The sequence below is a fragment of the Leptodactylus fuscus genome, chromosome 7 (genome assembly GCF_031893055.1).
Source record: "Leptodactylus fuscus isolate aLepFus1 chromosome 7, aLepFus1.hap2, whole genome shotgun sequence".
Taxonomy (NCBI): domain Eukaryota; kingdom Metazoa; phylum Chordata; class Amphibia; order Anura; family Leptodactylidae; genus Leptodactylus; species Leptodactylus fuscus.
The window spans coordinates 117591748-117605753 of record NC_134271.1 but is presented as its reverse complement, the minus strand read 5'-3'; the positions used below and the strand labels follow the sequence as shown (position 1 = coordinate 117605753).

Sequence of the window (14006 nt, the reverse complement as noted above, 5' to 3'; positions counted from 1 at the left end):
ATGGAACTGCAAAAAGCTCTATAAGAAAGCTGCCACTTGTGGATTCACACTTGTCCTACTTGTTAGGGGCTTCTTCACAGATTTGACCAAATACATGTTACAGTACGTGAATCCAATGTGTGAATGATCCCCTTTCCTCCCACTCATTGTGATACATCTGTCCTAATAGGTCCACATGGACATGGATGTAAAGAACATCTCTCCCCTGTACAGGTCTCGGATCAGACTGGGTTCAGAGCCTGTCCAGAAACTTAGTCGCATTGTCTGTATAAAATCACTGGGCGAGAAAGTCCTGGTGTCTGGTGAAACATCTGATGGTCCCTTTATAGTCACTGGGGCCCCTTGGGCTCTGTTGATGTCCGTTTGTCTATTTTTCTGGTCCTCTTGACAGATCAGAACAACAGACAGCTGGCACTAATGTGAACCTAATGTCACTGTGTACTGTAAGATATATTCTTGGTTTTTATACTTTAGGATCAGCTGCCACTGCAAAAGCCACCCAAAATCGGGTCATTCCAACCTTTGCGCCCTAGCTATAATGTACCTGTTATAGGTTTAGAACCCGGTGTGCAGGTTACATTTTGGTTTAGGTTCTAGTTGCGGCATGTAGAGATGAGATTTGTTTGATGTTACCTATTATACTGAGTTAGCTGCCAGTTGCCAGTGAGTTGTCGGTGGCTAACCTGCTGTCATCTGTCCCTGTGTTTCCTTGGTGTAGGACAGCTGCTGTCAGTGACTGTAAGGGCTAGTTCACACGGGGTTCCGCACGAACACATCCCGTCACAGCTTTCCGCTCCAGATTAGGCCCAAATGAATGGGCCTAGTCCGGAGGGTGGTGTCGCGGTGGTGAACAAACCGCTCACAGAAAAAAGGAAATGACCGTCTCCCATTGATTTTAATGAGAGGCAGCAGGATTTTGACGCAGATTCCGTGTCAAAATTCTGACTATTTTACCGTGTGAACTAGCCCTTGAAGGCCTTTTTTTTTTTTTTTTCTTCTCCTCCTTCTGTCTTATAAAAGGTGTTCCCAGGGCATCATGGTGTCTCAGTGGTTAGCGCTGGAGTCCTGGGTTCGAATCTCGCCAGGAACAACATCTGCAAGGAGTTTGTATGTTCTCCATACTACAAAGACATACTGATAGGAAAAAAAAAAAAATACATTGTGATCCCTATGTGGGGCTCACAATCTACAAAGGTGCTCCCATCACAGCTCTTTATGGCTGACATGGGCATCCTCATCAATCTGCCATGGCCAGAGGTGTCAGGATTATGGGAAGGGTCAGGCAGCTTAGTAACTCCCCTAGAAGTGAATGCAAGTTCCGGGCACATCTAGACCAGCTGTTTCTATAATCCTGCCAACCTCTCACCATGACATATCGGTGGCTAAGAATACCCCACTAATTCAGTATTCCGGATGATTCTACATTCTTCATGTATCTACCAGTGCTCTACTACCTGTCTCTCTCCAGCTGTTGTGGAACTGCAATTTCCTAGGTGCAGTGTCATCCCTCAGCTTTCGAGATATGCTGGGAGTTGTAGCTGAGCCAGAATTTGCAGTCTGGGAAATATATTTTAATGTTTCTGCTATAGCTGAACTAATGTAATGTAAGAATGTCCCTTGTAGCTCAGACCCTCAGGACATATAATTGGGAAGCTAAAATCTAAATATTCAGTATCTTACCCACCTAAATGTCCAGGAGCTAATATCACAGCGACATGTGCCAAGTGATGGTTTGTTGTGTTCCCATGCACCTTGTATCTGCTTCCCCTAAACTTTGAGTCCTTTGTGTTTTCCTTCTGGCCATGTTTTTGCTCTTTTGTTTTCAGCTGCTTTTGTGTAAGACGGACAGATCTCCGCCACTGTCTGCTTCTTCTTAGACGGACAGACGTGAGGGCATAGTGCAGCTTAGCTCTGGGGAGAGAAGCAGCTGAAGGCACAAGGCCCGTGTGTAATTGGAGACTATTGTGCAGGCACAACTTATTGTTCTCGCCTATTCGCGGTGTTTTCTTAGAAAAAGTGTGTGTTTTATGCTTTCTGTGCTCTTAGTAGATTAATCTCAGGATTATGCCGTTATTGGTGTTTGGGTGAAGGCCATGAGCTGGTATAACTAGTTTCACTGTTATGTTAGTTATGTTGAGTTTTTCCTATTTACTTCGCACACCAGTATCATGTGATGGCCTCGCTCTACTGTTTCATGCAATGGATTTTACTTTTTTAGCTTTTGTTTTATTGCTGTATTAAAGGGGCTTTCCCATAAACATAACCATTTTTGTATATGTTGACAATTAAAGGGATTCTACCACTAAAACTTTTTTTTTTTTGTGGATAAGACATCGGAATAGCCTTTAGAAAGGCTATTCATCTCTTACCTTTAGACGTGGTCTCCGCTGCGCCGTTCCTTAGAAATACCAGTTTTTGCTTGTAGGCAAATGAGTTCTCTCGCAACGATGGGGGCGTCCCCATGGCTCCCAGAGAAGTGTCAACAGCGACGCCTCCTTCTTCATCTGCAGCGTCATCTTCAATGACTTCTTCCAGCGCAGGCTCATAACTTCTAGGCCTTGAGCAGCAGCAGCAGTTATACCAGCTCTACTTTTCTGTTGAGGTGCCCATACTTTTGCACCGGTCAAATTTTGGTTTAATGCATATTGCACATTGTCTGTTAGTACAATAAACCTCATTTCAATCCTGAAATATTACTGTGTCCATCAGTTATTAGATATATCAAACTGAAATGGCTGCTGCAAACACCAAAATATTTAGAACAAAAAATGATTAAGATTAATAGGGGTGCCCAAACTTTTTCATAGGACTGTATAAGGAACGGCGCAGCGGAGACCACGTATATAGGTAAGAGACGAATAGTCTTTCTAAAGGCTATTCTGACGTTTTATCCACACAAAAAAAGGTTTTAATAGTAGAATCCCTTTAAATGTTTTTGCAAATATATGACTAAACATTTTGCAGAGTTTTAAAGATTTCCTCTATCCATCTCTGTAGTGACAGACTGTTGTTTTTATTGGTTGCCAATAAATACGACAATGAATGGGGAAACTTACTATGATCTGAGACTTGTCAGAAACCCAGCCGAGATTTCTTTATTCTAGCTAGGTTAGGGACACCACATGTATGATAAGGTAACCCGACCACATAAAGGAAATCATGGCTGGTTTTCTGACAAGTGGATTTTATACTAGGCCAGCAAATAGTTATTGTAAGCTTAGCCTAAAAAGTCTAAAGATTCGCCATATTCCAAAGATTCGCGAGGGATCATCCAGCGTCAGCTACTGTGATAAGTCTGGAGTGTTGTCAGACTGTCTTTATGCTATTGGACAATATTAGTGAATCTGCCATAAATCACTTCTATCATGTATTTCAGAAAATCGTTTTGTCTTGCCCATCAATAAGGTTCGATTTGCTAAAAGAGGGCAGGCTTTAAGGGCTAGTTCACATGGAACACATCCCGTCACGGCTTTCCGCTCCGGATTAGGCCCAAATGAATGGAGGGTGGTGTCGATGGGCGAACGCTGCAGCTGGTACGGCTGCGGAATCTGCCTGAAGAAAGGGCAGCTTGCTTCTTTCTTCCACAAGCGGGAACAAACTGCTCGCGGAAAAAGGAAATGACCGTCTCTCATTGATTTCAATGGGAGGCGGCAGCATTTTTGACACGGAATCCTGACCATTTTATCCCATTTTATCAGTTCTCAGGGTCTCAGGTTAGTGATTTCTGTAAGATGCCTTAAACCCATGTGATAGATTTAACCCCTTCTCCAGTATTTGAAGCAGGGTCATAAGTTTATACTCATAAATCCGTCGCTCTTTCCTTGATTTAAACCTGTCCCTTTATATATTTACAGTGTCCAGACAGATTTGGCATAAAAGGGCATTTTACAGCACAAAATCCAAATATGTCATGCATGTACAATAGTTTCTACTCTAATTGAAATTCAATTAAAAAAAGAAGTGCTTATATTTTGCTTTCCTATTGAAATGAATGGAGCGGAGGGCACATCTGTGTTCTGCTATATTTACAACCGAGATAAAGGTGTTCTCAGGATTGCTGGTGGTCTCAGTGCTCAGCCCCCTACCAGTTTATACCCAATCCTATGAGTAGAGAATAAATGTTTCTGGTATAGCCCTTTACTCTTGCTACCAATAGGTATTGGTGACGTCATACTCACATGATGCTCCCTATCTGGACAGCCCTCCAGACTCATCATCAAGCAGCAGCAGCTACAATTGTACTGTACAGTCATTGGCGGCCAAACGCGCCAAGTTTTGGCTGCATATAGCTGCTGCTACATGATCATGTACCGTTATCCTGAAGACGTACCTGTTGCTTTCTGAAATCATGTCTATCCAATCCAACATTGCTTGACTGCACAACTTGGCCACAGACACCCTGTAGTTCTAGATAAGCATTTTATATACATAATTTTTTGGCAACTTCTGCAGTAATCCACCCTATAAGTGATATATTTTCCCTGTTTGTTTTCTTACAGCGAATTTTTCGAGCGCACCATCCTATGCAACAGTCTTGTCTGGAGCTGCTCCTTTACTGGGAAATCTGGACTTACTTATCAAGAGGCACTGGAATCCGAGAAAAAATTGAAAAAAAGCTTGCTGAACTTTCCTGAGCCTATAATAGTGCCTGTGTTATACCTCGCCACACTCGCCAGTCATCAGAGGGTGTCAGATCTATGCGATGATATCTACGAATATGTAAAGAATCGCTTCTTTATTGGTGAAACTGTGACTGTAGTGAGAAACAGTGGTGCAAGGTAATGTGCTTACATCAGTACTGGCGGTGTTTGGGTGACATGGCATCATTTGCAATAAATCTCCTTCTAGCTGCACATAAAGTTATATGTAAGGGTTGCCTTTACCAAATATGCAGTTATTATGTTGACTGTTCTTTGTAGAATTGTAAGTGATTTTGATAATATTCCACAGGGCTGCCCTCCTTAGCCCTAATGGTGTTGTCTCATGAAGGTAGTCTCTATCCGGATACCCATTTCTGGCATATGGTCATAATTTGGGGGATCCCTCTCTATGAACAGGGAGTGTTTCTGGTCTCTTGTCTTGGTAGAGTCAATCTTCGCATGTATCCCCAGCCGTTGCAGGGAAAATACCTGACTATGACTTCCCCACAGCACTGTCTGTTTGCACCAGGCTCCATTCTTGGCACCCTCAACAATTGGCAGATCATCACTGGGGTCTCTTTCTGAAAGGGGTTGTCTCATATTGAACATCCTCTTTATAGGACTGAGGATGTCAGATCCAAAATGCCTCACAAACCAATAGGGCTGTCATGAAGGGATCTTTAATGGGTGGAGGAGCATACCTTTGTGGTCACAATCCAATGCAGAGATAATTGTATTTTTATGGTTATGGAAAGCGGTCTGCAAGTGCAACGGAGGTGGGAACAGACTTTGCAGCGCCAAACAATCCCTTTAGCTGTGTATGACGTTTTTAACTTCTGCCTGTACCACGACTGACTAAAACTATCATTATCTGTGAATTGCTTCTTCAGTTTGTTGCCACAGAGATACGTTTTTGCAACCATTACAGCTCCCTACACCGCACTAATATTGGTTTGGGAAGTGTTTTGAACCTGACAGACACGCTTTAAAAAAGTTACGTGTGAAGTAAGTTGTAAGAGTGCTTTTGTTGCACTGGATAAGCAGCCTTACTTGTGTAGATGACTGACTCCTAAGGCTCCGTTCACACGTCCTAATCCGCCCCTCACAATGGTGGTCTATGTAGACCACTAGTGGTCTTTTTTCCAGTAGTGGCAAAAAAGAAGTGAGCTGCCCTTTCTTCAGGTAGATTCTGTGGCTGATCCAGCTGTGGCGTCGGCCTCACAGCAGCACGCTCTGGGCTGGACCCATTCGTTTGGGCCTATTTCGGACTGGAGTGTCGTGACTGTCGGAAGTCGCGGAAGGCGGATTTTGGCCATATTCTGATGCGGCTTCCCGCATTAGAATCGGGACCAAAATCCGCCATCCGCTCCCCGTGTGAACGACGCCTAACTCCCTAGTTATTAGATTTGCACCTTATTACTCTCTCCATATCTAATTGGGGCAGCGTCACCTCTGAGTAAGCGCAGGCAGAAGGAGGATTTTTCTCTCCGCCAATTTGTCTATATTATCCATTCTAGTTTGCAGTCTATATATCTATTATAGTCTGTGGGGTCAGCGGGTAAATACTGTTTTAGTGGACAGCTCTCCATCATTCAAGTCCCACAACGGATACGAACGACATAGAGTGCAAGTGTGCACCTAGTCTCTATGAGTACTGCCACACTAGTGTACTACCAGGCACAGGGCTGTACATTTGCATGACATTGCAGCTCAGTCCCATGCCTTTGAATGGCACTGAACTGCAAAGAGGCCATATGACGTCACAATCCTGTGAAGTAGAATTGGGCTTCTTTAAACAGCTGATCAACAGGTGTCAAACCCCTCTATTTGATATTGATGACCTATCCTAAGGATGAGGCATCAATATTAAGTTCCTAGAAAACCGCTTTAATTACCGTAGGACATTAGAACAAGCTGCAGTTTGTCCAGCATAAACGTCGTCTTTGTTGTGCTCCCTTTCTCATGCCACGTGCTAGAGAACAAAGGACGCGATAGTACAGGCTGTATGCTGAATTACTGGCCTTTGTGTGTTTGTGAGTATTCCTCACGCTGTGACAACTAGTTTCAACTTGCCTTCCATAGAGGGCTTATTACTGATTCACTTGTCTTTGTGCCAGGTTGGAGTGTACTGTATTGGAAATTAAAGTTCCACCGCAGGAGAACGGGATGACAAATGGGCACGACATCCACAGTGACACCATTGTGATCAGTGACAGCGATGATGATTCTCCAAAGGAAGTTCCAGATAGCTGGTGATTATAAAAAATATATCATTGCTATTCATACACTGAGATCCTGACTTGTATTCTGAAGCAAAATGTTCACTATGAAAATATCAGTTGTGTATAAAGAGCTTGTCCATTCGTTCAATAGAGGAGCAGCAAATGTCCTAAAATAAGAAAGGGGTGTGGGGAGTTCTCCTCTCTTCAGTTCCTCACCAACCATGTGTGGATGCCGTGCTTGGATCTGCTGGTGTTTCATTTACAGGCTTCCAATGATGACTTTCTGTATTGGCATGTGACTGTTGTAGCCAATCCCTGCCCCACACACGGGCAAATATGGTCCAAAAAATCCAGACGGAATAGTCCCTGAATTTCCTGGGATGAATATGGTCAGTAGACAAGGACTTCATAGAGATCTATGATGCAAGGTGTCCCTGCCTCCTTGTTAGAGATGAGCGAGTACTGTTCGGATCAGCCGATCCGAACAGCACGCTCCATAGAAATGAATGGATGCACCTGGTACTTCCGCTTGGACGTAGCCGGCGCGCTTAACCCCCCGCGTGCCGGCTACATCCATTCATTTCTATGCGAGCGTGCTGTTCGGATCGGCTGATCCGAACAGTACTCGCTCATCTCTATTCCTTGTAGCTTTACTGTATATAGTACGGGACACTGGAGCTGAGAGGATGCAGGGACTCCTAGCATCATAGACCAGGTCCTCTGGCATCATAGTGATCTATGTACAACATTTATTCTTGGAAACTGGCAATATACAGTCCGTTTTTCCAGGCCATATTTGAGCATGTGCATGGGGCTTAGTGTACTGCTAATGAGTGGTGCTCATAATAATAATAAATATTACTATATCTTAAAAGGGACCTGCTCATACATGTCACCCCTATCCACTGGTGCACCAGCAAACGCAAGTATGGGGGACTGAAAATAGCCCATCTGAATAGAGTAATGGGTGTGCATACTCGATCACTGCTCCATTTACATCCATGGGACTCACTGCGATAGCTGAAAAGTGAATGGTTGGGACGCATTTTCAGCCACTGTTTCAATCTAACAAGGGGCACACCTGCTCTCATTCTTGCTCTCATTGGCTAGACCACCAGCAACAAAACGCCCTATTCCATCTGTATGAGAGAGGTTTCAATACTGGATACCCCCCCCCCCCCCCCTTAATTTTGAAAACCATGCTTTTTACTGAAGATAATATATCTGATAAAAAAATGGAAAAAGTTTTAATGGAATTTTATCTTGCCCTTCAGGAAGAAAAAAGAACCAATTGACCCAACTTTATTCAAATATAAAGTGAAACCTGTTGTCAAAGAAATGTACGAATCTGTTACTGTGAAACAATGCCAAGTCAGGTATGTATCAGGGGCATAACTTGATGAGGAGCGGAAGGTGTCTTAGGGGGCCCTTAAGGTGCCGCTTCCCAGTTCTAGAAGCACTACGTTATAATTGGGGGGGGGGGAAGGGGGCTGGTACACATTTTGCATTGAGAGACAAGAGTTTCATGTTACACCACTGTGCAATACTAGATATGGTTGCCATAATTCATTCTAACTACAAAGCTTATTGCACCAAAATGTCTTTTTTGTGTCATAAACTTGTTTTGTGTGTTTTGTTTTGTTTTTTTAACTTTTGTCTGTCTTCCTCTAGTCGAAAATCCTCCCTCTTTTCACAAGATAGACTGAAACACTTCCTAAAACTTCACTGTGAAGTACAAAATGGTATTGTGAAGCCCAAGGTAATTTTATATTTTTACATTTATGATGATGTAAGTGTCAACAATCAATAGGACAGTGGATAAATGTCCAATTGCTGAGGGGTTATAAGTGCCCAGTGTAAATGGTGGTGCTTGTGCTCGACCATTGTAAGGGTTACTTCTATAGATCTGCAGGAGATAACTGTCCCAAAAGGCCTAGAGAAATGAGCATAGCATTTGTCAAGCATGCCCACTACCACTCCATTCACATGGTGCGTGCTGGGAGTCTAACCGCTCAGATCCTGTAGAAAGGGAATAATTGAGTATACTGAGAAAACCCCTGTTAGGCTAACACCCATATGTTGCAGAAAGGTTCAGTTGGGGTTTTTTTGTTGCAGATTTTGTGGTCTTTCTCTTTTTTTTTTTTTTTTTTTTTTTTTTTTTTTTTGCTTTAGTGACTTGTGATTGCCTTTATTGCTGGTCAGGGAGAGAACAGAATAGCACACTACTACTAATGGTAGTCATAAAGGGAACCTGTCAGGGTGAATTTGGAACAATAAACCACTTACAGATCCTTATAGACTGGAGTTTTAGTGTCCTAAGTTGCACTGTTGTATAACACAACGTCCGCATTGAAAATAGTAACTATTCTACTCACCCTGCGGCTGTGTTTCCTGGGCTGGTTTAATTCTTCATTGAAGTCAGAAGTGTATGTTTCTGCATAAAGGGGTTGTCCAGGCAAAAATGGTCAACACATTTAATTTTTAACCCCATAGAGACACAGCCCAAAAGTGACTTAAGGACCAGGCCTCTTTTTTCAAAACTGACATGTGTCACTTTAAATGTCAATAACTTTGAGACGCTTTAACTTATACAAGTGATTCTGAGATTGTTTTTTCGTAACACATTGTACTTCATGTCAGTAGTAAATTTTCGACAATATGTTTTGTCTTTAATTATGAAAAAATAGGAAATTTGGTGAAAATTTTGAAAAAAATGCAGTTTTCAAACTTTGAAATTGCAAGCCTTTCAAATAGAAAGTCATACTACCCAAATTTTTTCATAAATATAATTAACCATGTCTCATATTTATGTGGCAATCAAATTTTAAGCACCCTTTCATTTTTTTCAGAAATTATAAGGCTTACAAGTCAAGCAGTAATTTTCCAAATTTTCAAGAAAATTTCCAAAACACATTTTTCAAGGGACTAGTTCAGTTCTGAAGGGAAATTGAAAGGCCTCTCTAATAAAACCCCCCAAAAGTCACCCCATTCTAAAAACTGCACTCCTGAAAGAATCCAAAACAGCAGTTAGAAAGTTTCTTAACCCTTTCAGCATTTCACAGCAATTACAACAAAATGGAGGTCAAATTTACATTTTTCAATTTCTGTCACTAATATATTCATTTAGCCCTAGAATTTACACATTTACTAAGGGTTAAAGGAAAAATTGCTCCCCAAATTTTGTTACACAGTTTCTCCCGAACACGACAATACCACATATGTTCTGTTACCCTAATGTACGGGCACACGGTCGCTCTCAGAGCGGATGGAGCGCTAATTGGATTTTGTAGGCCAGATGTTGCTACAATACTTTTCAGGCACCATGTCCTGTTTGCAGAGCCCCCAAGGTGCCAAAACAGTGGAAACCCCCAAAATGTCACCCCATTTTGGAAACTAGACCCCTCAAGGAATTTACCAAGGGGTATAGTGAGCACTTGGACCCTACAGGAGTGTAACAGAATTGGCCCAACAAAAGGAAAAGTGACATTTTTTGCTATAAAATGTTGCTTTAACCTCAAATTTTGCATTTCCACAAGGGGTTAAAAGAGAAAATGCACCCCAAAAATTGTCAAGCATTTTCTCCCAACTACAGAAATGCCTCATATGTGGATGTAAAGTGATGTATGGGCACACTGTAAGGTCCAGAGCTGAAGGATCTCTATTGGGATTTTGGAGGGCAAATTTAGCTGAAATCTGTTTCAAGCACCATGTTGCATTTGGAGAGCCCCTGAAGTGCTAGAACAGTGGAAACCCCCCCAAAATGACCCCATTTTGAAAACTAGACCACTCAAGGAATTTATAAAGGGGTTTAGTGAGCACTTGGACCCTACAGGTGTTTCACAGATTTTTTTTACCATTGAGATGTGAAAATGAAAAATTACTTTTTTTCCAATAAATCGTCCATTTAGCGCCATATTTTTAATTTTTGCAAGTAGTTAGAGAATTAAGAGCCCCCCCAGTTTGTTACACAATTTCTCCTGAATATGGCAATACCCCATATGTGGCCATAATCTGCTGTATGGGTAAATGGTGGGGCTCAGAATGGAAAGATGGCTATTTGGCTTTTGAGGGCAGTTTTCAGGTGCCATGTCGCATTTGCTGAGCCCCTAAAGTACCAATACAATGGAAACCCCTCAAAAGTTACCCCATTTTAGAAACTACACCCGTCAAGGAATGAATCAAGGGGTATTATCATTTTGAGCCTAAAAAATGCTTCCCAAAAATTAATGTACAAAATGAAAATTTTAATTTTTAAAGAAATATGTCATTTCGGTGCCCAATACGTTGCACCCACTTTGTATTGTCAGAGACCTGCACTCTTAAAACTATTAAGTGGGCGATCCCGAGGGGCAAAAAATTATATATGTGGGTGTAAACTGCTGCTTGGGCACACAGCAGGGCTCAGAAGGGAAGGAGCACTGAGCTTTTTAGCTTTTGGGGTACAGATTTAGAGGGACTTTCTGGGTGCCATGTTGTTTTTGCAGAGCCCTGGAGGTGCCAGTGAACTGGAATTCCCCAAGAAGTGACCCCATTTTGTAAGGGCAATTTTAGGGTCTCTGCAAAAGTGTCATGGCATCCAAAAAAAAACCCCAAACCGTCTAAGTCTGTGCTACAAAAACCAAATAACCCTTCTTCCCTTCTGTGTCTGGCTGTGCCCTAATATCAGTTTATTCCCACATATGACATTACGTGCATTATCCTGGGTACACCAGTGTCATACATGTGTCATACATGTGGCATAAACTGCAGTTTGGGCACACAGCAGGGCGCAGAAGGGAAGGAGCGCGATGAGGCTTTTGGAGTACAGATTCAGATGTTTGGTATCTGGACGCAATGTCATGTTTGTAGAGTCTGTAAGGTACCGGAAAAGTGGATTCCACAAAGGAGTGACCCCAGTTTGAAAACTGCACCCCTCAAAGAATGTATCAGGGGGTGTAGTGAGTATTAGTATCCCGGACGTGACTGCACAGCGGATGGCGAAGAGGGAATATATAAGCAGTGCGGAGAACATTGCAAACACCAAATTGCCTACTATGTCCCAGTAGCTCCTATGATTGGGGGAGTCACTCTGGGGGGTCACTTTGGGGTCACTTCTGGTGTCTTTTCGTTCATAAGCTGTAAATCTGGGGTGTCCCCTGATATTCGCTCGCACAGCTTATATATTCTCTACCTGATGCAGCCAGTCGTGTTCTAATAATTTGGCGGTTTTTGCGGGCTTTTGTTCTTGCATTACTAGATGCTGTATTTTCTTTATTTTTCTGGTGACGTGGCCATATAAGGGCTTGTTGTTTGTGGGATGCGATGTATTTTGTAATGACACCATTTTTGAGTGCCTACAACTTACCGAATACAATTTATTAACTCTTTTTTTGCTGGATTAAAAAAAAAAATCAATTCCGGTATTGCGTTTTACCTTTTAAATTTTTTGCCATGCAGCGTACAGTATAACTAACATATTATCTTTATTCTGCGGGTCGGTACGGTTACGGCGATACCTCATTTATATTATTTTTTTATGCAATACTAATTCTGCAGAATAAAAACACATTTGGAGACATAAATCAATGTTTTTTGCATCGCCATATTTTGAGAGGCGTAACATTTTTATTTTTTCTTTGACAGTGTTGGTTGAGGGCTTATTTTTTGCGGGACAATGTGTGCTTTTTATTGGTACTGTTGTGAGGTGCATTTGACTTTTTGATCACTTTTTATAGCACATTCTGTAAGGTGAGATGGCGAAAAATCACTACTTCCGGCGGGTTTTTTCCGTTTTTTTTTTCTGTGGTTCACCGTGTACATTAAATATTGTTTCAGTTTTATTGTACAGATTGTTACGGACGCGGTGATACCAAATATGTATTGTTTTTATTAATTTTTAGGGTTTTTTTTCTATATAATTCATTTTCTATAGAGAAAAAGGGTTTTTGGGCTTTATAACTTTATTAATTGTTTCAAAACACTTTTATTTTTTTTTTCCACTTTTTTTTTTAACTTTTTCATGTGTCCCTATGGGACACTTAGAGCAGTGATGATTGCATCACTGATGCTCTAGTTTAGAGTGAGACACAGGCTGCAGTGACAGCCTGTGTGTTATCACTCTAGAAACAGGAAGTGAGTCGTACGGACGGCACAGACTCACTTCCAGAAGACGCCGGCCAGGATACAAAGGTGAGTGGGACTCAGGGCTGGCTGGGGTCACTAAACAGACCCCTGGCCACTTAGTAGGGATACCAGCACCCCCCGATCTCGCAGCGGGGGGTGCTGGGGACCCCTACACGATCGGGCAACCCGTTGTTTGCCGTGATCATGTTTGATCACGGCAATCAACGGGTTAAAACCCAAAATCGGCACTCATGTCCAATGGAGGGTGATGGAGCAGGGTGTTAGGTGTCAGATACAACTAACACCCGCTCCTAGAACGCCCGCACTGCGCTGCGGGGATTGTTTACATCCATGTGGTACTATTACCACATCGGTCGTGAAGCACTAGACATCCATGTGGTAATAGTACCACATGGGTCGGGAAGGGGTTAAAAGAGCCGGGAACTGTAAATAATAATAATAAAAAAAAATTCATACTCTCCTTTCCATGGTGCTTTGGTGTTTCCCAGCGAAGACCAGTCTTCTTGGTCCAGTGTTGACGTGTGGCAGAAATAACCACTGAGGCCACTGAAGGACATGAAGTCACTACCTGTGACATCACGGGTCTCTATCTGAGGCCACTGATTGGCCTCAGTGGTCACATGATCACTGAGGCTAATTAGCGACTTCAGCAGAAGAGACCCATGACATCACAGCCAGTAGGAAGTTTCACTTTGAGAAGATATCGGAGCAAAAGGACCAGACCATGCTTGAAAGACACTGGGGACAGTTGAGTGTAATATTTATTTGGGGGCAACACGGTGGCTCAGTGGTTAGCACTGTAGCCTTGCAGCGCTGGAGTCCTGAGTTTGAATCCTGCCAAGGACAACATCTCCAAGGAGTTTGTATGTTCTCCACGTGTTTGCGTTGCTTTCCTCCCATTCTACAAAGACATACTGATGGGGAAAAAAATTGTACATTGTGATCCTTATATGGGGCTCACAATCTACAATAAAAAAAATTATAATAATAATTGCCTGGACAAACTCTTTAAGTATGCATG

The 14006-nt window shown here is 42.4% G+C and overlaps 1 protein-coding gene across 2 annotated transcripts in view; it reads left to right on the top strand.

Moving 5' to 3' along the window:
* BAZ1A (bromodomain adjacent to zinc finger domain 1A) overlaps positions 1-14006 on the top strand; it is a 38753-nt gene that overhangs the window by 1412 nt on the left and 23335 nt on the right. For both annotated transcript variants that reach the window (XM_075282873.1, XM_075282872.1), the window contains 4 exons: positions 4500-4778; positions 6758-6892; positions 8137-8238; positions 8534-8621. In XM_075282873.1, the coding sequence (XP_075138974.1) occupies positions 4500-4778; positions 6758-6892; positions 8137-8238; positions 8534-8621 (604 nt within the window). The remainder of the gene's footprint in view (positions 1-4499; positions 4779-6757; positions 6893-8136; positions 8239-8533; positions 8622-14006) is intronic.